A 25,504-nucleotide genomic window follows, 5' to 3' on the forward strand; every position below is an offset into this window, starting at 1 on the left:
GAAAGGGGGAGAAACAAGACCTTCTAGTTTTAACCTTCCACCCCACCCCCCTTTAAATGACAAAAAGAAATAAATCCAATTCATAACATAATCCTTTCTTTAACAGAGCAGATTTAAAATATAAAGCACTGATTTTTAAGTGTCCTAGTAACAAACTCATATTCAGAGCAAGTTCCGGTTTCAAAGCTGAACCAAATTACAATTTCTGAATGAATGTCTGCAGACTTTTGAAACTTTATAGCAAATAACACATTATTCTCCATTTTTCTAACCCTTTCTTATTTTTTGAAGCCTGAAAAATGTTAGAAACATTCTCATCTGTGCAATTACAAAAAGTAACCTATTTTACAGCTACACATAGCATTCTGGTCATTCAGGTAAATGGATAACATCTGGAAAACATGAGACACAGAAGAGCCAGCAGTATAGAGAAGGGGGCCACTTCAGGGTATCCTCAGGCCAAATTTAGAAACATTTTCTGGAGATTTCTTTTTGGATTTTTTCCCCTTCCAGATTTCACTACACACTAGGATGCCTTTTCTTTCCTGAAGCAAAAGAAGAAAAGGAATTCTGCTTGGATATGCGTTACAGCCATAAATATGGTTTGGCTAGTCAGAATTACGGCTGGTATATAGCTCATTATGAAAAAGTCACATTCCTTTTAACATCCATCTCAGCTTATTAAATTACAGAAATTCCCATCCTGTCTACCCAGGTGTGATAACTGGTGCTGGGAACTCAGAGTCAAAAAGCCTTTCCTCAACAGTGCCAAGTGGCATCTAACAACAAGCACCAGCATCAGAGAACAGCTAAAGCCTCTGTCTCCTGTGTTGTTCTTGTCTGATGTTTCATTAGTTATGCCATGCATTGATCTTCAGTTGATTCTTCCTAAAAATGTTGTTCAAGTTCACAGAATGGATATTCGTCCAGAATGGAACCCTTCATAATAATCACTTTGACAGAAGATCTTTTCTCAGCGCATATATGGCATTTAAAGCAATAACAATGGGAACACAAACTACTCTAAGCCAGGGTCATACTTAACGCGTAATTGTGTTAAATCAAGGAGGGAAGTAGCCTAATCCTTGTCTACATAGATACGAAGGAAGCTCTTTTTACCTGCTTTTAATCTAGGATTCCTCCTGAAGCAACATTTAAACAGGTGAAAGTTTCTTCAACTAAGCTAATATAGAAAAGGACATTTTGTGTGCCCCCCCCCCCGCCCCCATGTGAACTATCAAAGCTGTTGAACACTAATTATCTCCCCCAACATATTTTTATCATTTTGTCTTCCTGAGGATTAAAACTGCAGTCTACATTCCAGCACTGACTAGATGAAGATCAGGTTATCTGCATCCAGTTAAAATCTGAAATTGATATATCAGAGTACTAGTATCATTAAAGCCCAAATAATCCATTATGCTCTTTATGGTCTGGCAGCAGTCTGAAGAGGTTTTAGTACTCCAGAACAGATAGAAAAAATGCACACTGGGCAGCATGCTATTTCAGAAAGTGGATTCAACGCAAATGAATTTTTTAGTTGAGCTACTGCATGAGTTACTTTAGAAGACCCCCCCCCCAATAAAGAATGTCACCAACATTTGATGACATCTGCATCAAGAATACAACTAACGAGTCATGTAAATTGCTATTTAGTACCCTCTGCACTTACTGAAAGAAGAAAGCACTCCTCATAACATTAGCCACTTAGCAGAGGGACTCTAACCACAGTTCAGCCCCTCCTCCCCTGCCCTATTCCTGAAGTTACAATGAAAAAACCCAGCTGACAGCTGCAATTAATCTGTTGCTCTTTAATAAAAACTAAAATGGCACTTCTGTTTAATATCCAGTTAAGTTTGTTAGATGAAAAACTTCACTGACTACTTGCTCTATATTCAAAGTCAATTTTGCTGACAGATTTGCTGTACTCTCACATACATGGAAATGAAGAAAACTTTGGCTTTCATTATTGCCATAGAAGGGGTACAATCATCAAAAGGCATTTGTAATGTTTTGAACTCATTGTATACATAAGCTCTAGCAGCACTCTAACCTGCCTTTATGTTCTTCTAGTGCGTGTAATCTGAATACACTTCAAATTAGTCAGAGACTCAGAACACAACTTTGAAGTCCTAACACTCGATCTGATCACAGCAAGGTTCAAAACAGATCCCAAACGTGTGAGGAAGTACTGCTTACAGCAGTCTATACACTGTAAAACATGCTGTCACTACAGTGTGTACAAAAACTCAAAATACAAACAACTTCAATTCCATTTCATCCAGAGTTTCATGAATTACTGTTATGGGGATTAGATATCCCTACACAAACACATGCACAAGCTTCTGTAGTTAAAGAACCGTATTTCATCTGACACTTTTATCAATTAGTAACAGCAGTTAGTGAGCAGAAGGGCAAGAGTCCCTAAAGTATTTTATCACACATTCAGGAAATACTTCTGAAGATTATCACAGCTATTTCCATTCTACTGCTAAAAAGAAGATAAACAGTGGGGTCCCAACTACTTGCTTGTGTAACATTTTAGCTGTAGGAATACCCCAATGAAAGCTAAAATACAGTTAAAAGTTTCTCATCACACTGTAACATAAGGATCAGTTGAACTCTGAAGTTTCTAGAAACTTCACAGCAATAGTGGAAATAAATCCCATAATTGACTTTTTAGCCCTGATAGAATGAGATAAAATAGGCATATGTTTAACTTGCTGCGTCCTAATGCAATTGCAGTTCCCTGAACTATTAGGAGGGCCCTTTCTCTTTGAGAATCTAAAGCAACTGATGTTATCTGTTACAGTACAACATATGAAATAAATGTGAGAGGTGCATGCCATTTTTCATCTGCTTGAAAAAACAGACACCTAACTGAAGAATGCAGAAAATCTTAATTGAATAGATGACGCACAGGAGATAAGGTTATGCAGCAAGAATCTTGTTGGCTACACTAAAATACCAAATTCTACAGACTGCTCTAGGAAGTCTGTGGTAAGTATGCAAGCTGTGCATCAATGAATTACCAACCCTGATACATCAGGGAAGTACTTGAGGATCATCATCATGTTTGTTAGTTAAATAGCAAGGGATAAGCAATGCAAGACCAGACTATGAAGAGACAGCTCTTACAGTATTGGTTGTAAATTTACAGTTCAATCCCTAGATGTCAATTCTGGCTACTAACAGAGGAACTTTGGATGGACAAGACTTGCAGGTTGATTTTTAATTACAATTTTAGCATTTGTTTACAGATGAGCCCACAATTTTGATTAGATTATCTAGCTTTAAGAGGGTTAAATAATATGGGTTAGCCACAGAGAATACCACAAAGAAACACTAAACATACTCCGTTAAACTAGATTTGTGTGTCTGTGTATCTTCATTAAACAAAATTAAGACTACTCTAAATAAACCTACAAACATTCTTTCAAAAATAATAGTCTGTAAAAGTCAGAGTTAGGCTGATTTTCCTTGGTTTTCTACTGTAGATTACAAAAAGTTACATGTAACAAGGGACTAGTTTACCCTCACACTTCCTGTTGCTTGTAACACTTCATGCTACAAAATTATATACTTTACCACACAGAATTAGGTTGATGAACACCAAATATTATTTGGATAACAACCAAATCTCTAGATGGACTTCTAGCTGTGCTGTATACACACCTTAAAAATAAAGCACCAGTGCTAATCCTCATGCACTGGGTGGAAAGTTGGTACCTTTAACAATCCAAAACTCATTACAAAGTATCTGAACTTTAAAAATCAGATGCAGAGGGTCAATGCATTGCAATGCAAGTGACAATTTAATTCAAATACGTTTCATTTTACAAGAGCTGAAGTTAGAAATGTTAGTGTCCTAAACTGTTTTCGCTTATTAGACATGAGTCTGTTCTAGCTCCCTATCTGGGAGCAACACACAGAAACACTGGAGTATTTTCTTCTTCAGCTGAACCACTAACTTTTGCAGCAATGTTACATGTCCAATTAAATGCAGTAAACCTTAAAATAATTTTCTTGACAAACAAAATAATTACAATGACCAATGATCATCATTTTTCATAAGCTATCTCCTTACCATTAGAGGAAGAGCCCCTATTTGCAAGTGATGAAGTCGAGGAGGTGCATGGTAGTGGGCCAAGTGAGGATGCAAGGGCCCTGGAGGGTAAGTAGCTGCAGTCACGCCAGCTTCAATTCCCAGTTCCCTGTCACGTGAATGAAAGTGGCATTACTGTAAAGGTACATCTTGACTGCTAGATACAATTCCACTTTGGAAAGCATATAACACAGCACAGCTACCATAATGGTTTTACATAAGAATTTTTTTTAAACTTTGCTAAACAATCACCTTAATCCTACCATAATTAAAAGTTGTTTTTAAATCAGCTGTGAAGATTTAGTATTGTCATGGTTTAACCCCAGCCAGCAACTAAGCACCACACAGCCGCTTGCTCACTCCCCCCAGCCCCAGTGATATGTGATACGAAAAATCAGTAGAGACAACTCCACATTTATTGTGCCCAGGAATATTATCAGTGTGGAGTCTTCTCTGTAGCTCACACTGTGGGAACAGCAGCTGTCACACATGCACCTCTTCCCTAATGATCAAAAGTGTCTTTTTTTTTAATAACAAATATATTGCAGAACTTAAATGTAACCTTCATGAGTGGGTCTGATGCAATTTTAAATAATTTCAGACAAAGAGGAGAGAATAAATTAGTTTGTAACTCAAATACAAACCTCTGTTTTACAAAGAACATAAATAGAAGAATAGTCTTCAGCAATGTTTTATTTGCCTATTTTAAAATCAATTCGTGAAATAACTACCTAGAGTCACTAACGCTCAATTCCATTTTAAAAGCAATGGATAAAACCCCCTAGAAATGTATGTAAGATATTGAGTACTCAAAGCAATATTTCAAAGCCAGCATCTACAAATTTTAAACTACAGGTGCATGCAGCACTTCTTAAAATCACAGCCAGAATTATCAGCACTGCGATCAGCACACTATGGTCTTTTGTCCTGAGTCCCAAAGAACTAAAATAGTATCTGATTACTAACCAGGCAGATCTCTCTGGAGCTTGTCGAGGATGGGAAGACATTGTCTGAGGCACATGAATGTGATGCCCATGACCATAATTGGGATGCATTCTGTGAGGATGTGGAGGAGGCCGTTCATGAGCACGTCTAAACAACATAAAACAGCAACAGTTAATTTCACATACTTGTTAGTATCAAGAAAGCAACATCCGTAATTAAAACATTGCAGACTGAATTACTGGAATGCCTTTAAAATAAAAAAATAAACCTCCCCATACAGTATTTTAATTTCAACTTTAGATATAAGTTAGAAAGTAATTATAATACAGATTTCATATTCAAAGACAAAGCCAGCTTCAGCTATTGTGATCTGCCCTTCACTTGGCAGACGTGACTACAGAAGGACTGACAAAGTGTGTAATCCTACCTCAAGCTGCAGGTAGGAAAGCAAAGGCCACATGACAGTCATGTTGAGATTCAGAGTCATTCATAGCTATGCTGCAGTTTATTTCTAGTAAAACTATACCAGCAAAAGTAATTAGGGGAAACTTCACACACTAATCAGAGGACATTTTCATTGAAACATATTCGCGTCATAGCTCAAGTAACAAAAGCACACAGTTTTTTCCATGCCAGCTGGTATGGAACAACTACAGTTTTGGAAAAAAAAAAATCTTCAAAAAAGCCTGCTGGCTGACTCCTATTACTTTACCACTTCCCAGTTACAGAAAGGAATTTTTCTTTCCATTGCTTTCAATGCAGAAAGTATTTTTTTTTTAATTCAATCTAGAAACTTGGATTTTGCCAAAAGCAGTACACTTTCTTCAGATTCAGTACTACCTTAAACTACCTGACAAAGTAGACTAGACATTTTGTAAATTTACATGTCTAGAGAAGTAAAAAGTTACTTAACAGCACACTATTCTAATCACTGTAAACTGACACTTCTCCAGAGAAATCTGTCAAGCCTGTATAAATTATATCAGAAGTATCAGCTTTCTGCAATGGTACAGACCAACATGGGAACAGGCCTAACAGCAGAACCTACTCCTAGTCTCACCTCCCTTCAGTTTATCAAATAACTATGGGAAAAAATCTGGAAGAACATATTTTAATTAAAAAAATGTAACACAACAACTTTCATAGTTCCATAAAAATTGAACGTCATGTAGGTTAGTTTTTCCTAAAATGCATCTTGATTTCTAGAAATGAAGGACGAAACAACATCTTAAGAACACTTTGAGATGCTGGGACACAGAATTGAAGGAACTGCAAGTCCGCTGGCAGTCTCAGTCTGTGTATTAAATAACAGAGCAAATATACACAAGTTACTGGTTGTCAGAGTATAATCTGATTTATATGAGGTCGGGCCAAGACACCTACACTATTGATTTTGCATGTAATTTGTATGAGGATTAGAGGGGAAAAGAAAGACCAAGGGCAGAACAATTTCATAAGATTACAAAACGAAACTATAGAGGAGAAACCTCACTGAGCAAACTGACACTGTCTGACCTGAGATTGGTGACTTCAGAGAGAAGAGAATGTCAAGGAAGAATCTATTATCAACTGCAGTTTCTATACATAGGAAGAAAATTCACTAGGCTAACAAATGCCAATATTCACATTTCCAATCCCAAACTACCAGAAAGTTTCCAGAACTGATAAGATAGCCACCACTATTATTTTTCCTTAAAATGCTATCTTGCTGTCTCATATTCACTGGCTTCAATGTTTCAAAATTAATTTTGGGGTATGACTGCATAATCATGGGTGTACACAAGTGGTATGCCTGTATGCTTAGGTTAGGGTGCTTAGAGATTATGCTATTTGCATAGCAAAGATAACAAAAGAACAGGTGTAGGTTCAGACAGATCAAAATTTTAATGACTGAGAAAGAAGGGCTATATTTGACTTTCTGGGGGGACAGGGCGGGGAGGGAGGAAAGTCTGTCCTGTGCCACTTTGTGAGCAGTTACTGCCTATAGATATTTTTATGAATTACCTGGAAACTGCCTCAAAAGTTGCAGTTAAAGCAAACTTCTGTTCAAGTATTAACTTCTAAATCAGTTTTAAAGTTAGTTACCAGTAGAATTTGTATAACAAAGTTAGAAGCAACAACTAGAGAGGTCATTCTTTACATTCTCTTGGATACTTAAAAGCATTATCTCCAGAATTAAAATAACTTCAGTTACTTTGTGATTGAATACCAAGCCAGTACTGACCTGATTTCTGTTGATACTAGTGTCACGAAGCTAGTTTAGTAACAACACTACCATCTCTGAAACGGTATCACCAAAGCTACATCTCAACATTGGTCACATTCTCATACAGATATTATGCAGTCCCTTCTCTTTTAAAGACACAAAGGCATAGTAAAGCTAGGTAAGTATCTACGGTTAAATCTGAATTGAACGTGGTAAACGGTCTCTTATGATAAATTGCTCATTCTATTTTAAAGCATTAGTTAGATAAAAAGAATCTTAACAGCATCAACAAGGCAAAACACAGTCAAGGACACATTTGAAAGGAGCTTATGATGTACTTTCTGGGCTGTCCAGCTTGAAAAGGAATTCCTGCCTGTTATCTGGAGGATGAGTAATGGACAAGAGAAACGTAAGCTTCCCATCTCTTCCATGCCCCCTTCGTGCCTTACCTGGAGACACTGTTGAAAGATGTAATGGAACAAGTTCAGTCTTAATGCTCACACAACCGTGAGGGTATGTAAAGACACTTCTTACCATGGTTTAATACTAACAGTTCCTAACCATGCAATTAACAGTTTGAGATTCACATGCAACATTTTACAAACCTGAGGGAAATGAATTATATGTTTAGATATTGTTCTGAGTACATTTGTGACATACGTTGGGTGTTGCATCATTCTTCTTCTCTGGACCTCCATCCTCTGGATCACTTCATGAGGATGTAGCCTCTGTGCTGGAGGTGCTGTTGCGGGGATGTGATGGGATATAGGCTGGTGTGTTGCAGGAAGATGCTGTGGTATTGGAGCAGCTGCATTGGCTAAAGGATGAGTTGGTGGTGGAGGTGGAGGTGGAACAGGATGAGAAGATGCATGAGAGGAGATTGAAGGATGGAAGGGATGCACTGGATGAGGGATAACATAATCTACTTGAGGTGGCGGTTGTGGCTGTGGAGGAGGATTCCCATGGGAGTGAGGACATGCAGAAGCTTGATGGTGAAGAGGTCTGGTCAAAGAAGCATCTGCAATGAAAACATCAGGTGCTTTTAATTTGGTCAGTAGCAGGCTTTGACTTAAATTTATTTTAAAAAGTATCTTCACAGAGGTGCTTCAATACTATTACACTAGTGTAAACAGTGGCAACATGGGAATACATGTTTATGCAATTTTTAAATAATGTGATTCCAGCAATATACCCTACAAGAAACTCAGACTTTCTGCAGCCAAAAGTATTCCACTTGCCAATGTTGGTGTAAAAAAAAAAAAAAAAAAACAACAAAAAACCCAAACCCAAAAACCTGTCATGTAAGCTGAAAAAGGTATATATGGTGAGAAATTTTACTTCAAGTTTGTTGTTTAATTTTTTAAAAATTCAATTCCCCTCCACAAGTCCGCTATTCCATAGAAACAATAAAATCCAAAAAAAGAAATCACAATCACACAAATGAGTTGACTCTGAGCTTGCTCAAGCAGAACTCATTGCGGGGACAGGACGGGGGACAGACCAAGGAAAAAGAAATAAAAAGGCATTGCTAAAATACAAAGGAGATGAAAAATATTTTCATAGTAAATACAGTTTTTGAAGTCTGAATGTTATTAAGGTCACTGAAAAGAAAATATTTTAACTTCATCTGAATCCTGTTCAAATACTCTACACAAGCTGAACTGTTTAAATACATTTCTTAATATGTGTTTTGCTAGGCCAGTTCTAACATCAAAGGAAGCAGACAATAAGAGGTTTCATATATTGTCAGGGAAGCTGTTTTCTTGTTTGTTTGATTCCCCCTCCCAGGTACCCAGTACTTATCAGTACTCACAAGGAGAATGCATATAATGCCGACAGGAAGAGAGCGATGCCTGAGGAGGAGGCTGGGGCTGGGGCTGAGCAACCATACTTGATCCATATCCGTCTATTGTTATTGATTGGCTTGGGCCAGCACCAGCCTGATGCCCATAAATTGCAGTTCGAGATGAAGAACCAGGACAGCAGGGGTCAAAAGCAGATGTTCCATGAAAAGCACCACTTCCATGACTTCTTATACCACTGCTGCTTAAGTCTACTGGCAGTGCCTGCTGCATAAACAAACCATCTTTTTTCAAGCAATTCTTCAGACATTGAAAACAAAGTCACCCTCAAACATAATGTGATAAAAAATAAAAATAAATACTATCACAAGCAACTGGAATCCAAATTTTTAAGTTTTAAGGCTCGACTCTGGAACATTCTTTAGATATGGTTAACACTTCTTATTCCCAAGTTCTTGAATCTGGTGAGACAGACTAAATTCATTACACCAGATTGTGTAAAAAACACAAAAACCCTATGATGGATAAACCAGTGAGTATATGGGAGGCTACATGCATTGAAATATTTGGAGGCAAAAACCAAATCTTTAGCATTTTCAGTTGTGCCTAATGTATTACACTTAAAACAGAAACCAGACTGACAGTTCTGCATGTTGTAAATTGAGGTTGCGCAGTATTGTTCTTACTTATAACTGCACTGTTTTAGAGCTGTGATTTTAGTTACTTAAGAAGTCTTAAAAAAACCAATGCTTTTAGAAGAGCAACTCTTTTATACCTTTTATAAACAGAACACTAGACTTGATGTTTTCTTCCCTTAAGAAGAAAATTATTTGCTCAATTATTTGCACTGCAAAACTGCTATGATCAGCAGAGTATATTTCAAGGTATTTATGTTTGGTTTGCTTAAACAGCCACTATCATCTTACAGTCATCAAGAGGGTGTCAGCTGACTATGATTACTTGTTGGATTATGACTTTCTGTAAGATTTCAATTTTTCGTGTCCATGTATTATAGCGCAATTTTTCCTTTCTGCTACAGAACAAGAGAATAATCCACAATTCAGCATCCTATTCTATTCTCTCATATCTATAACAACTTGAAATCGCAAAGGGAGAGTTACAAGAATTAAACATGCCTGGTCATGGTAACTGGTGCCAGAACTGCTGCTTGCTCCACAAGGTGCAGGCACTGGAGGAGGCCTTTCAACAGGGCAGCTGGAGTCACTGAACGAAGGAGATAGTGGAACAGCTGGGTGAGGGTTGTGGTGGTGGTGGTGGTGATGTTGAAAGTGGTGGCCATGCTGCTGAAAGCAGCTTGTATGCGGGTGCCCCAATGCATGATGAGTCTGTGAAGGTCCTCCACAAGGAGAATGCTGAGGGCAGCATGATGGTAACCTTGGCATGGCTGGAGGGCCAGTTTCCAGTGTCATATTAGATGCAGTTCTTCTTGTATCATCTTGAAGATAAAGAAAGTTAATATTGAAGTGAAAGAAATTAGTAAAGCTGATCACTGTAAAGCAGTGTCTTAAATAGAAAACAAAAAAATTGTACTTCACGATTAAATAATTAACCGATTGAAAACCAGATCTAGACTAAAACAAAACAAACTGGATACAAAAAAGAAGATTTAGCTATGCCTGCCAAATGAACCAAAACTGAATGGTTCAGGTGGACACACTCACGGGAACCACTGGAGGACGTGAACTGACACTTGCCTTATTCCACTAATTTAAGACATGTTATCAGTAGGGAAAGGAGGAAAGACTGTCCCTGTGGTTAGTGTGCAGAGACCTCAAATTCTTGTGCAACTGTGGTCAGCTCAGGTTTTTTGTACCTCACCTGACTTGCAGATAGGGGCAGAGCACCCATGCTTCAGAGATGTTATGAGTGCTACCTGTATATACAGCTCTATTATAAGTCAGTATCTATAAAGATCTGTATAAATGTGCTTCCAGCGAAGTAACCTACAGGGGAAGGTTCAAGGAATTTATATACATCCTTCACTTCCTTACAATACAGATTAAAAAAACCACCCCTGTAACACACTGCAATGGAACACTTTCCTGTGAACTACATTCTACCACTTCAAAAAGCAAGGATGTGGCTCATTAGGTATAGCCAAATCATCCCAATAGGCAAAAGCAGAAGGCTCCAGCACAACTTCCTTTATCTTTGGGAAGAAATCAATGATCTTTTTTAGATTCCTGTCCTCTCAACTTATTACTTATGTTCAGTACTAAAAGTTCACATGCTGTTTAATCTAGAGAATCCCGATTAACTTCCTCTACCTCCTTTGTACTAGGAGACAACACAACAGTTTAGAAAGCTCTCTTATTCTGTACCTCCAGCTGAAGGACCAGCAGTGCCGCCACTGGGAAGACTAGAAGTCGTCTCTGGTGCTGCAGAGGGCTGGCTGTTGGAGACGTTTGGAGCTGCATCAGAGGCCTGCTCTGAGGTAGACGTACTAGAACTGTTACTGGAAGCAGAACTCACGACCTGCGGCTCCACTCTAGCTGACGTGGTTGGCACAACTGTCGGCTCTAGCAAAACAAAAAAGTTTCCACATTCTTTAAGCTTTAAAAGCTGCTGGGTTTTTTATTGTTGTTGCTGGTTTTTAATTATTTTACAAGAAATTCTCAATTCTGGTCTTGCCAGATGCTAAGAAAGTCAGAACACAAAAGCCTGACAGGTGCAAAATACAGAAGGTATTTCTGTTTCACTCGTGTGTGGGGAAAAAAAAAGTTATTTTTTTTTCCTTTTTTAATCAACTCAAATATTAAGATTTAATATAAAATCAATTCCCAACCAAATCTGACATATCAAGTTTTATTTACCAAATAAAATACTACTAGAAAGGAAATTAAATTACTTTGGTACTTTATGATGAAAACACTTGCTGAAATATTTCATAAATCCACAGGCAGACTACTCTATGATTAAGTATTACCCTTACCATTTCTTAATGCCTACAAAGTGCAGAAAAACTTTTAGATAACAAGAACAGCATAATAACTTCTAAGCTAGCAGTACTACATTACAAACTTCCGTCATTCTAGACGCATAGTACTAAAGGCTATAGCAAGATAAACTTGGTTTCTAGTCTCAATACACATTAAAAGCAGGTTCATTAAATCAGTGTTTGAGACTTCTGTTAAAAGTACATACATGCTCATTTTGCATATTGTAAAGGTAATAGTCAGCAATATATTTAATTGGATCCAGGGAAATACACCAAACACTTGATAAATCTCTCTACTACATAATTGTAAACAGGTTAAAATTTAAAAAGATACTTGGTGGCATAATTCAAATTCAGCTTTGAAAAAGTCTGCTTTTGACTGTAAGTTTGAAACTTCTCTCTAATTACTGACAAGGCAATGACATGACTAGGAATATGAGATACCATAAAAGGGAATATCATTAGAAACAGCTCAGGTTTTTTTTAGTAAATATGTCTGCATGGATATTAAAAAAAAAAAAAAAAAAAGCATCAAGACACTTCAAATACTTCCCTGACAAAGTCTCAAAATAAAACATGACTAGTTTTCAAGATTTCTCTCTATATCTAGTAGGTATATCAGCAACACAGCGAGCAAGGGAATAAATGTATTTCCCTTCTTGCAAGCCTTCCAACTCATCACATTAAAAAACCATGATCTGATACGTACACATTTAAATTCCTTTGGATTTTCATGTGGCATTCCAATATACTGATTTTATTTAAAGGAAAACATTTTGGGAGAAATGTATTAATGTTTAAATTAAGAAAAAAACCAGCAAGCATATAGGACATGTACAGTCTAACATTGATACGTGATCACACAGTGCTCAAGACTAGATGCTAATACATTCTGAAAGCAATCCTGCAGTCAGACAATTCTCAATTCTATCAGCCTCAATCACCCTGCTAGCTTGTTACTGTTTTGACTCACCATCAGCAATACAGAGTTCTGTTTCTCTCCCCAAAAACCACTAAAAGCCAGTGGGCTTGGTCAGTCTCAAACTATTAGCTAAGAGAAACTCAGTTTCAACACACTTCACAGATACTAATCCAGGAAGATCGATGGAGACATGATCCTTATGCTCATGGAAGTAGCTAGCAAAGTTTTAAGACCAGTATCTTTAGAGACATCAGTAAAGTTATGATAAAGTGCATAGCTGCCTTGTAACAGTGTTAATTCAGAATTTTTATCATTTTACACCAGTTCATGTGTGAAATTTGATGCCTAAACCCAAAAATAACAACCCTGAAATCCTGGAAGATTTGTCTTAGATAGGTATATCCTCTGAGGGGGGAGAAACAGCTAGTTAATAATAGATATTACAGAAGTAAAAGTTTATTCAGCAATAATCTTTTTTACAAGAATTTGGTTCCTGAATTTGAGACTAAATTCTATAATTTGAGTTTAAAGAGTAAATTAAAGCAATAGATGCCTATTTCCCTTCAATGATAGAGCTGTTGGGATACTTCACAGTAAATCCATAAAGAAAAGAATCTGTAAATCAACCCATCCTCTTCCTTAAAAACCATCAAACAACCAAAACCAATTCCAAACCCTTCCAACTCTCCAACCCACCACAAAAATCAAGACAATTTGAACAGTAAGATATTGCAAGATACTAGCTTGCGATGCACTCAGGGACGGAACTACAACAGGAAAAAACTTCTGTTAAACATCAGAAGTAGCATGCACCCAAGAAATCTCCAAACCCACCAACAATAACAAAAAAGTAAACCTGCAAAAATGTACATAAGCTTTAGTTTTCCCTTCTCTCAACTTTTGACAATACCTGGAAATTGCTCTTATGATTTGCAGCAGGAATAGACTTAAGTGCCAGTAGGTTTTAATGCTAGGAAATAATGAAAGGTTACAGCTTCAGAAACCTAACATACTTTACTAGTGTGGGGTTGGTTTTTTTGTGGTTTTGTTGTTTTGTTTTGGCTTTTTTGTTTGTTTTTTGTTTTTGTTTTTTTTAATAATTTTTACTCCCAAGGCCTGAAAGTACAGTTACTATTCCAAAGCACAGGCAGCGAGAGATTTTCCTTTTATAGTGTTTTATCAAAGTAAGTACATATTTTTAAAGAAGTAGTTCCAACCTGTTCTGTCATTTCTGCCTGGTGAGTCATCCCTCAGACACACACCCAAGTCTGTTATGGAAGAAAAATTAGATCCAGTAGACCCACTGGGAATGGCTAAACTCTTAATTTTAAAAAGAAGGCTGCAAGAGGATTTTCTGACAGGCTTGGAAATTAGTTTGCTTAGAAATGAGACTTTTTCCATACAATGGTATGTTACAACTGATGCAATTAATTCCACTCCGCTTACACTGATCATCCTGCTTCTGAAAAAGGAAGAGATTTCTCAGACCAATGCAACTTACCATCTTCATCCACTGTAAGGTCTACAACTTCTGCTGTGTTCTGTCTCAGTGGCTGTATGACTGTGGAAATCCTACTGCGGTTCCGCTGTTCTTGAGGTCGTGCAGCATGAGAATTAGAGCTTTGTCCCCAGTGTGATCTTGTGTGTCCAAGTGTTGAACGAGACCTTAAAAAAGGTAACACCTTAAGTATTGAACTAAATTTTGCCATTATTACATTTTCCTCCTGACTCTTTGAGAAGCTATTTGAAGGGGGGGTGGGGGGTGGGGGGTGTTTTGTTTTGTTTTTTTTTTAATTATTAGAAAAGCATTTTGTTATGTTGAAATACCCCACTACTCCACATTCACTAGATGTGGACTTACAAACAATACTACAGCCTTTAGCAGATAACATAATGGCAAATACCCAACAGGTAGAGTTTAATGATCTTTAAACCATGTTCCTATGAAATACATACAGGTAACTTATAAAAAATTCATGGTGAAACCCTACAACCGCGGTCAGGCAGCAATTATATCTGATGTTACGTTTTAACTTTGTTAACAGTAAATGAAGAGTCTCCAAATCCTATACTATTCCTATGGAGTCTGTAATAGCAGATCTATTTATGATGACAGAAACGTAAAGACAGCAAAAATTTGTAAATATTAAGTTCTTTTGCACGTTAACTTGTGACAGAACATTTTCAGAGGATAATTTCTATACTTCAATTTAAATTTCCAAAATGTCCTAAAAGTGCAAAATCTCTGGACTTTTCTCTGTTGAATATTATCCCCCTCCCCAAGAATGAGCACAGCTTTGTGTAACAATTAAATGAAATGTGGCTTGAGGAGAGGAAATCACAAGCCTGTAACCATACCTAAGGAAAGGGACAGTTTTACCTCTGTAGTATAACACTTAGCACCCATTCTATTCAACTTAGCCATACAAACCCAAACACTCAAACCAATGATGCTTTGGAGTTTAAGAGGACACTGTCTTTAATTAAGGGAAGAATATTTTTACAGTATTTTATTTACCAGTTCACTCTCAAAAACTTTTGACTCTCTCGTATTTACATAAATCAAGTGGCTCTTATTTTCCAATTTGGAAAAACAATGTACTCAGACTTCAGAAATTCAGAAGCGGAAAATGTGAAGAAAAGAGAATGACTTCACTATAAACAAACAAAACCCACTGCACAAATCACCATGGAGCCCAGCCTACATTTCTGTTCTGCCTCTACTCCCTTCACCCTGATCTGTGTAACTCACTAACAAAGATCAGTGTATTTTCCTGTAGTGCAAAAAGCATGCTTGCTGCAGTCTTCTCAACTGGCTTACACTTCAATTCCATTTCAGTAGTCACTGTAATTTAAAGATCAAGTTGGTTCAAAAAGGCACATTTTCTTTAAAGTTTGGATTTACATCACGTCCAAATTGATTTGTGTGTGCTTTGTGTGTGTCCTACTAATACTCCAGAAGGAAATTTACCTCCCAAGCCCTTTTAAAAACCTTACTATTACTCTCTCATGACCCAAGGTGCACTTTGGTAACACAAGGAGAGGTTAAGGTCTCACCTCCTACTTCATCTTCCCCTCCCCTTCAGTTAACTAAGAGTTAAGGTTCATGGGCACACCTCAGGTTTGTTAGTAAAGGAAAGGAGAAATTAGCTGTGGAAGGGTATGCAGGATTGTCAATATTTACTTCTTACAGGAACTCCAGCTTCATATCAGAACTGGTGCAGTACCTACTACATCCATATTTTTTGTTTTTCAATGCAAGCTGTAAATTCAACAGTAAGAAACTTATTTGGATTTCTTCTTGCACAAAAGAATAAGCAGACAACATGACAAAGCATCAAACTAGAGACTAATAGAAGTAAGGCCTAGCATACAACTGTACAGTAAGCTAATAATCTTCAAGAGTTTTTGAATCAGGTATGATTTCAAGCAAAGATGGAGGTGGAAACAAAGGACTACTGAATTGAAACAATCTTAAAGTTAGAGGCCTGGGTCTTTATTTCCTTGTTATGACTAAATAGGCCATTATTCTGAATGACTAATGAATATGTTAGCTATACGGTGCTGTGTATATTCAGTCTGTGGCTGAGTCCATGCAATTTCAAAATCACTAGGCTAGTCCACCTCTGAAGTATGTATGACCAAATTGTTTGGTCCGTTTAATGCTAAGACAACTCTCAACCAGATCTTAATAGCTTTATCTTCATCAGAAAAGGACCGTCAGTGGAGGCTTCACAGCATTTTGGTAGATACTGTCCATCTCTTCCTCCTAGCTATGATTCCAGCTGCTACACTGCTGCTTGAGACTGCAGTTTATTTTACATCAAAGATTTACTTTCTCTATGCTTCGAAAGTGGCCCTGTCTTGATGGAGAAGGGAATAATCATCAGTACATAACAATTTCTTGATGGAATATGGCACACTGGGCAAAATGAAGGACATGGAACTAAGGAAGTGTATTTCATGAGCACTCTCCTCCTTACTTCTAGGAGAGCAAAATGAGTGGCTATCCACTGGACAATTTTACATTGATGCTACTGAAGAAGTATACTATGTGTGGTTTAGGATCAAGCACTATGTATTCATTGCTGAGCAAGTGTCCCATTACTGCCTTTTCCAGAGTCCACTGTCAGTTTTATCAGATCTCCTTACTTCTAGTAAAATAGCAATCATCAGAGTAGGATTTCACTAACAGAGCGAAGGAAGATGACAAGAAATAAATGGGAGGGGGTGGGGTGTGTCTTAAAGCCCATTCAATATTACAATTAAGAGACAGCAAAGCTTAAAAGTGAGCACAAAATTGTACTATTTGCTATCATGACAAGCAAGGCGGGACCTGCAGAGTTACCCAAAAAGTCTGGTTGGAGGCACTGCAGAAAGAAACCCTTTCTCTCACACAGCTCTATCTCTCTAAAGCTTTTTCTTTATCTTCTCCCTGTTCAGCATTACTACTTTTTTCTTTTGAGAGGATTTTCCTTCTTGGAACATTCCATTTCTATGTTCTTCATCCATTCCCTATCTTCTCCTGGCCACAACACATCAATAACAGTGAAAGATGATATCATGTCCACTAACATGCTCCTGGTTCTACATCACAACAGATGCTTTGCCTCAACATTTCCAACACAATTTTTTTTTTTTTTGTCTCTAGCTTTTCCAAGTTTAAACACAAATTTTGAGTTTCTAAGGGATCCAGGTGTGTTGTCTAGAGAATGCTGGCTTCCATCTTTCTTCCAATAGTTTCTTCTCTCCCACAAAAAAATTTCTATGACTGAAAGAAGGATTCAGGGAGAGATAGATTAAACACTTAACGCATTTTCTTTCCTTCATTCTGATCTTTAGTACCAAAATGCCCAGTACGCTTGTATGCACACTCAACCATCAGCTGACCTTCAGGTATTAGCAAGTTCATTCATAAAAAACCCACCCTGTATTCAAGTGCATCAATTCCTTCCAAAGTAAGTTGCACCTGTAAATTGTAAATAAATTAAAATATTCCTATTATCTATACATAGCCACTTGTTTGAAAGTATTTTTCAAAAAATAATGCTTTTTATCTTCCATTGAGGGAGGTAGAGAAACCAGCTTTAACATGCTTAAATATCCCAACCATAGATTCTTACCACAGCTTACATTTACAGCCTACTATTAGATTAATCTTATTTACTGAAGAGTTAATCTTGACCTTAGAATTTTAAGTTTTTTGAAATCGTCAGGTGTAAAGTTGCAACTTCTCTGCAGAATGCTTTGTATAAAGAAAAATGTTGAAGTGACAGTCTCCAGAATTTAAGTAAACTTTTTCAAATCCACTATCTTTTTCACTACTATTAATTTGCATTCTGTAAGTCCATATATTACTATGGGGATATACACTGCTACTCAACTAATAATTAAGTTTGAAAAAAATACAAGTGTTAATTCTAGAGTATTCAACGTATATAACAAGCATTAAGAAACTTAGCCTCAGATGTCACAGAAAAAAGCTAGCAGTATTATGAAGTGTCAAGAGGTATCTTCATTTTTGCATTTCTTATTTGACTTTTTTTTTTTACTTCCATCCAAAAATACACTTTTGCATTTTAAAAAAACACAGTAACCTCTCTCATCTATACACAAGTTATAAAGAATAAAAGCAGCCATCTGTTCCGCTCTGAACAGTATTCTGAGTTTGGTAAATAACCTTCATAATGTTCAGTTTGCTTACAACATTTATATTTATAATTTTATACTGAACTATCATTTCGATGTCCAAAAGTTGCCTTTGTTCCGTACATAATACGCTTGAAACACAGGAAAACCTGCATAGGAAGTACTCTATGTTCAAAGTATAAAAGACTAGTTTAGAAGTTCCTGACATTTCAGGCTGAAGATTTGAATTTAAGACTCTTCCTTCTCATAGCAAACTTCCTGGAATTATTTTCTTACTGTATTTTTTTAAACAAGGAATCATGACTTTTTCCAATACAAAAATAAAGCTCAATTATTTCTTTAATCTTCTTAAAAAGTTTTCAGCTGAACGTTTTCAGAGTGATGTCTTTTCTCAACAGTTGAGAGCAAGTATAGTAAATAGTTAAAGAGCAAAACTTAATTTGACCATTCTGTTATGATCTTAAAAAAGATAAATAATCAAATGCCTTTGAGAAATCTGCATGTTGGAAGGTATAACAAACCAAACAGGCCAAAAATTTAAATTCACCAGAAAGTGCCCTTGGTTCAATCGCCTTCTCACTTAAGTCACCAGTAAAGACACAACTGACATCAATAAAAAGGGGGGGGGGGGGGGGGGGGGCGGGGATGGACACAGGACCACGGACATTTGCTGCTGCCATTTTGGCTGTAGTACTGCAGAAGGTAAGGGAAGAAAGAAGTAATTTTTTCAAGTGTCTTATAGCTACAAAACATTTCTTACTGATGCTAGGAAGAGAGAAAACTATTTTTTAAAAGCATCTTATCTGTCTTTAATCAGGTTTCAATTAACATTCTATAAGCACAATTACTTTCATCTGGCCTAATTTTTTACCCTTTAAAGCTTTACATGAAACTTATAAGAGGCTAAAGCATTAACTTGATCTAGCTTAGAGTCTTTTCAAGCATACATGTTGTCTCATAAGTTTTAATAACTATTCTCAACAAATACATTCATGTGGATGAATCAACTACTTCTAGAAACATGTTTCTAATCACCTCAAGACAGAGCATCTGTTGATTCTGCAGCTTTTGTTTTCTTTTAAACAGAAGGAAATATAAAGAAACATATTGTTGAAGAAATCAATTTTTAAAATGTTGATTTTTCTCATCTCTCCCCACTTCCTCTTCACTATAGATTTCGGGCTGCATATTTTTGTGAGTATGACATCCTTTGCGTGTCAGAGTTAACAAAAAATTTAGTTAGTTTCAAGTGTTCGTGAAATCTACATTATGCACACATTTGTCTTAAACATAGAATTGGTTTGTTCATTATGATATTTATTCCAATAAAAGTGATTTTTGCAGGAAAACTTGTCTGTTATTTTAAATTTAAAATTGCATTAGTGAAAGCACTAACTATCTGATGACAAACAGATGGAAAGTTTTCATAATTTACTGCTTACTGTTCCTTTGTCATTATTTTATAAAAAAATGGATACTCATTCTTCATATTCTACAATTTTGTCTTCATATTCACAAATACAAAAACATACATAATAGGCAGCCAACTCCAACAGTCCCTTGCGCATGACAATTTCAAGTTTTCTTCTTCAAGGAACTCCACTTTAATAGATATTGCAAAATCTGACAAATATGAAACAAAACTTCCAGAGAGGCATGGAAGAACAGGAAAGCATACACAACAGCAGCTTCAAAAAAGTAGGATGCTTTCCTGAGAAATGCTCAACTAATCCCTAAATAAGTCAGCTCAGCCTAAATTTCCTACCTCTAGGATCTCACTGTACAGTTTTGCTTCCCCAAAATTCTGCTCATCAGTCACACTAACTACAACCACCTCAACAATTCCAGATTAGTTGAATTGCTAAGCTTTGGCAAAGCTGTGGTTTAGGTTCTTTTGTTTGTTTCTTTGTTTGGCGTTTTGTTTTTGTTTTTGTTGTTTGGGTTTTTGGTTGTAAAGTGGTTTTTTGTTTAATCAAAAATGCATACTATGCATCCTGGTTAGAATTTCTGTGATATTACTTTATGTTTTTTTAACGATACAGAGCCTTGAGACAAACTTGGATTCAAGCAAAACTGTATTAATACAAAGAGATGCAAGTCTCACCTGTAGCTTTCACCAACAGTGACAATCTCCACTTCACTATCTGTTGAGGTAACATTTATTTCTTCATTAGCAGTGACCTGGGGAGTGGAGGATGCTTCAATCACCACAACATCTTCATCAATACTTCCTGATGAGGAAAAAGGAACAAAAAAGTTTGTATATTTCATCTATCTCAAGGGGCTGTCATTATAAAAGACCATTTATTTCCTAGGCTTAAAATACACGTAGGTACAGAATTTCATGGTGTATGTTGAAACTTTAGATGCAACTGTCAAATACATGACCTTATTATTAAAGGTAGCAATTCTGCTGTAAATATTGAAGTAAAAAAAGGAAGGACATAGAAAATTGGGGGAGGGGAGGGAAGATATGCAAGCTTACATTCTACTGTGTATTGGAAGAAATTACGTTGAATTTTATTAGCTGTAACACCAATAAAATTCAGTCATTTAATATAAAAACAAAATAAACTATCAAACTAACAAACCAGTGGTGGTTTGTTATCATTAATAGCTTTTTTTAAAATGTTTTTGTAGGTATTAAAGTCTTAAATCTAAACAGTGGCAACAGGAGAAAAATGATGCACCAACTAATATATGTTATTTATTTCTACAACAAAATGAAGATCACAAAGCCACTGGTGTTTATAAAGATCTTTACATCTACACTTTCAGTGGCACCCACAATCGTATACTAGACAGAGGAAGTTAAAATGAAACTATCAGTGGTAAAAAACAACAACCAAAACCCCACAAAATCAATTTAGAGACAAGTTTTGATAGGAAACAATTTCCACTTCAGGAAGAATGATTAAAGTTCCAGCCTAATACCCAGAACACACGGAAACACTTCTCTACAGCTGTATTACTGACAGTGACAAGTTTGACCTATCTAGAATACCTAAATTGAGCTATGGGTTATTCCCTATAGTAATACCACTGAGCACAAAAGAACTTACTAAATAAACAAGCTAGATAGCTTAGAAATAGCAAACTACCATTTAGAGATTTGCAAATTTCTTCAAGAAAAGTGCTTGAAGAATTTGGTCTCATTCAAGTCAATACTTACATCCTGTATGGACTGACTGTTCTCAGCCGCTCTACCCAATGACAGGGTGGGGCAGATTATCCCCCGCCCCCAGTACCAACATTTTTATATTTTGAAAAAACAAGTTGCATTACTTATTTTCCGATGGCCTTTGTTTGTTTCTGGTCATGCTTATCCCAGAGAGACTGGTGCCTGAAGATGGAAAGAGCAATGCTTCCAAATACTGGTAGTCACTAAATTCTCACAATTGGAAGTAATATGTGACAAAATTAATTCTCAGAACTTGCATGAAAATTTTGGGAACAACTGAAAACATTACAGTGTCTAAAAAACAAAGTCACATGCTAAAATTGAAAATACAGAGAGGCCAGTTCCTCAAAGTGAAAGAAAGGTAGCTAAAGTCATCATCACATTCAGAAGAATGTAAATGTCGTGCTTTTGATGTCTTGCAAATCAGGGGCAAATAAGCAACAGCTTCCTTGCACAAAACCGTCTTAGCTAGCCAAGCAGCTTGTGAAAGGTCAGTCAGAAGAAAACCCAACTATTATTCCTCTATCTCTATGATTCTAAACATGCGCTTCACTGAATCGCAGTAAGTTTGAGAGCACTCCTGGGAGTCCACATGTCCTCAGGCTCAATATTTATTGAAATTTATGACAGGTGCAAAAGCAGGAAGATTTAGGCTTAAGTAGGATCTCTTCTGAAAATAGACAGCACCTCCTTGAGGACAAAATCACATGCCATGTAATTCCAGTGGGCATCTCTACCTAAATTCTCACACCAGCTTATCTCATGAAAACCAAAGGGAATTCTCAACTGAATAGGTACACAGTTCAGATACTCACCTTTGTCGTGGTTTGAGAGTTCACTTTACTTAATCCTTTTTTTAAGCAAATCTTTAGTCAGGATGTGATTTTACAGACTACGTGAGTCAGACTGTAGAAGCCATCAGGACTGTTACTGGTTGAACAGGTTTTATAACTTCCAAAATAATAAAGAAAATCTTTAGGGAAATAGTCTAAGTTGCTATAAGTAGGATATAGTTCAATCGTATACTATTTCCTACTGCTCATGCTTTTTAATAGCACCCTCCCAAGTCAAAAGCACAATGTGATTGGGTTTTCATCCCATGAAGTGCTTTCCTATACAAGGAGCCAATAATACACACTTTCTTCAAAATGAAGCACAGAAACAACTCCTCTAAACTACGTAAATATCTGTAAGGCATTTAGTAAGATTATAGTGCTAGGAAAAACTATGAATACAAGTTATGATCATACGCAACTTTGTACCCCCTTTAAACTAAAAGGAGCTTTTAAATGAGTTCTATTAGAAGCACACCAAGGGGAAAAGTACATGTATGCAAACTTTGCTTATTTTAGAACATTGCAGTAGTTTGGAGAACAGTATATACAAATTAGACAATCGTCCAATACAAACTGGTTTCATTACATTTATCTGAAAAATAAAAAGTCAGCTGAATAGCAAAACTTCAGTAACATAAGCAACACCGAAGTGATGTTCATAATCCCCATCAAGTAGCTCTTCCACAGTCAGACACTAGCCATAGAGCTGGTAGTACTAAGTGGTATAAAAACCTGACCTTTCATTGTCAACAGGATTTACTGTTTCTTCTTTGCCTTTCCTCATACATTACTACAAGGAAGATAACACAGTTTTTGAAACATCACAAACAAAACCACACCAGTTTATTCTGATTTAGACAAGCTGCTACAAAGCAAAGGATAGTGTTAAAACAAAGAAAAGTCTCTGAAATAATCTGTCAAAATAAGGTCTCAGAAGACACCTCCTTGACAGGCCGACAGGAATACAGGGTGCCTGCAGCACGGAAGCAGCAACACAGCTATCAAGAAGAGCCCCCTGAAATGTCAGCAAGCCCATATATAAGGGATTTATCCCAGCATTAGAGCATTTAATTTACAAGGCAATTAAGAATTAAAACTGTACTGATACTAAAGAACTAGTGAAATTTAAGATGTCTTTTTCAATGTTCTGTAGTATCAAAACTGAAAAAAAAAAAAAAGTTCTCTGCCAAATGCACTTAAAATTCAACTCTGCTGGTTTGAACTACTCCAAGCCTAATCCTAGCAAAGCCATGATGTTTTGCAGGGCCACATAATGTAACTTTGCAGGTTAAGTTAGTGTCTGAAGGTGAACTTTACTGGTGTGTCAGAGTAGTTCAAGATGGTTGACTTGAATTTTAAGAGTGCACAACCCTGTAAAGCTGAAGGAAACCTTCTTTAGTGAGATGACTGCCATGCAGAAATAAAACAAATGGATTTTCAGAGCTTTTGCTATATTGTTTCTAAAAATATTTGCTCAAGAGAATTCTGAGGCATTCACATGCCTCAAATATTTACCACATATGTAACTCCCGGGAGCCATCTGGTGAATCCAAGGCTAAACGTTAGCAGTAAACAGCTGAACATATCTTTAAGGCATCTACATCTTTAGATCTCCATGTGAATATACTTGGTATATATACACACCTGTAAAGTAAGTTTCTAAGGAACGGCATAAAACCAACAGAATTTGATATTCCAGTAAAACCCAGTTCTAATGCACTGCACAAGTTACAAAACACACCAACAGCCAAGGAAAAAAAAAATCCCACAACAAAAACAAAAAATCCAAACCCAGAAATACACCAGATGACAAAATACTTGCACATCTTTCTCAGTATTACTTTTCATCCTGTGGTCCACTACACAGGATGTTTTTTATATAGTCCACCATGACAAGGTATACTTCATTTATTTGCTTTTATGCACGTACCAGTCACTGACCAGTCACCTTCTGTCTGGAATAAACTTCAAGCAAATTCAATCTTAAAGTATAAGGATGAATACCGTACTCATTAACAGATCATCTAAATGATTGATGCTGTATGAGAACAGCTAAATCTGTATGATAAGAGTGTTACTATACTAATCCTATACTCCTTGAAGGTGATCTCCCTTCAAGGAGAAGAGTCACTGGACTGTTGGCAGCAAAATATTTATGCAGATCTACGAGAGGTATTTTGTACTACTCTCAGCATAATACCTATGGCTATAAAACAAACAGAAAATTATCCTCCTGCAGGTATACACTACTTCCCTCTGTCATCTCCTGAATAACAAAACGCAGCAAGCAAATTATACTCTAGCTGTTTGTGACTGAATTAGCCTTTGGGCTACCACTGAAAGACTCATTCTACGTCTGAAATGAGCTGGTTGAAAACAAAACTTCTACTGAAAATTACAGCAAGAATTTTATTTCCACTGAATTTTCTTTTTTCCCCCCCTACTCGCATCCACGAATAGTATTTTATAGTGCATGCAAAACACCAAATTTTAGTTTGCAAGCTTTGCATATCCCAACAATTCAGACCCATCAACAGCACTTAGTAATTAGGTTTTCTACAGTAATAATCAGTAACTTCTTTACAGAAGCTTCTCCGCTCTCTTTTAAAAGCCTGTTTTATGATAGGAACCTAGTGCTCAGCCAGCCTAGGGGAAGGGATAAACTATGCTGGCTTGAATCCAAATTTGAACATGCTCAAAATGATAATCACCCCTTAAAAACCAAAACACTCCCTCCTCCAGGCCCTACATCACAAAGACAGTAAATCTGCCAGATTAAAGTACTTTATTAAGCAGAATATAACTTTTCAAAAATAATATAATACAATACCGTGTAGTCCAATATTTAGACCAGTAAATGAGGATATCTTTTCCCCAGAAAGCTGTAAGATTATTTCAG

The 25,504-nt window shown here is 36.7% G+C and overlaps 1 protein-coding gene across 4 annotated transcripts in view; it reads right to left on the reverse strand.

Moving 5' to 3' along the window:
* The window catches only part of RNF111 (ring finger protein 111), a 67,060-nt gene that overhangs the window by 13,610 nt on the left and 27,946 nt on the right, over nt 1–25,504 (reverse strand). For all 4 annotated transcript variants that reach the window (XM_087745411.1, XM_087745414.1, XM_087745412.1 and 1 more), the window contains 9 exons: nt 20,693–20,819; nt 17,867–17,908; nt 14,441–14,604; nt 11,401–11,598; nt 10,195–10,514; nt 9,070–9,325; nt 7,917–8,274; nt 5,072–5,197; nt 4,088–4,214 (listed from right to left, as the gene is read on the reverse strand). In XM_087745411.1, coding sequence (XP_087601537.1) covers nt 4,088–4,214; nt 5,072–5,197; nt 7,917–8,274; nt 9,070–9,325; nt 10,195–10,514; nt 11,401–11,598; nt 14,441–14,604; nt 17,867–17,908; nt 20,693–20,819 — 1,718 coding nt within the window. The remainder of the gene's footprint in view (nt 1–4,087; nt 4,215–5,071; nt 5,198–7,916; nt 8,275–9,069; nt 9,326–10,194; nt 10,515–11,400; nt 11,599–14,440; nt 14,605–17,866; nt 17,909–20,692; nt 20,820–25,504) is intronic.

The sequence above is a fragment of the Nipponia nippon genome, unplaced genomic scaffold (assembly GCF_047370975.1).
Source record: "Nipponia nippon isolate SJK-2023a ecotype South Korea unplaced genomic scaffold, ASM4737097v1 scaffold_9, whole genome shotgun sequence".
In the NCBI taxonomy this organism is placed as follows: domain Eukaryota; kingdom Metazoa; phylum Chordata; class Aves; order Pelecaniformes; family Threskiornithidae; genus Nipponia; species Nipponia nippon.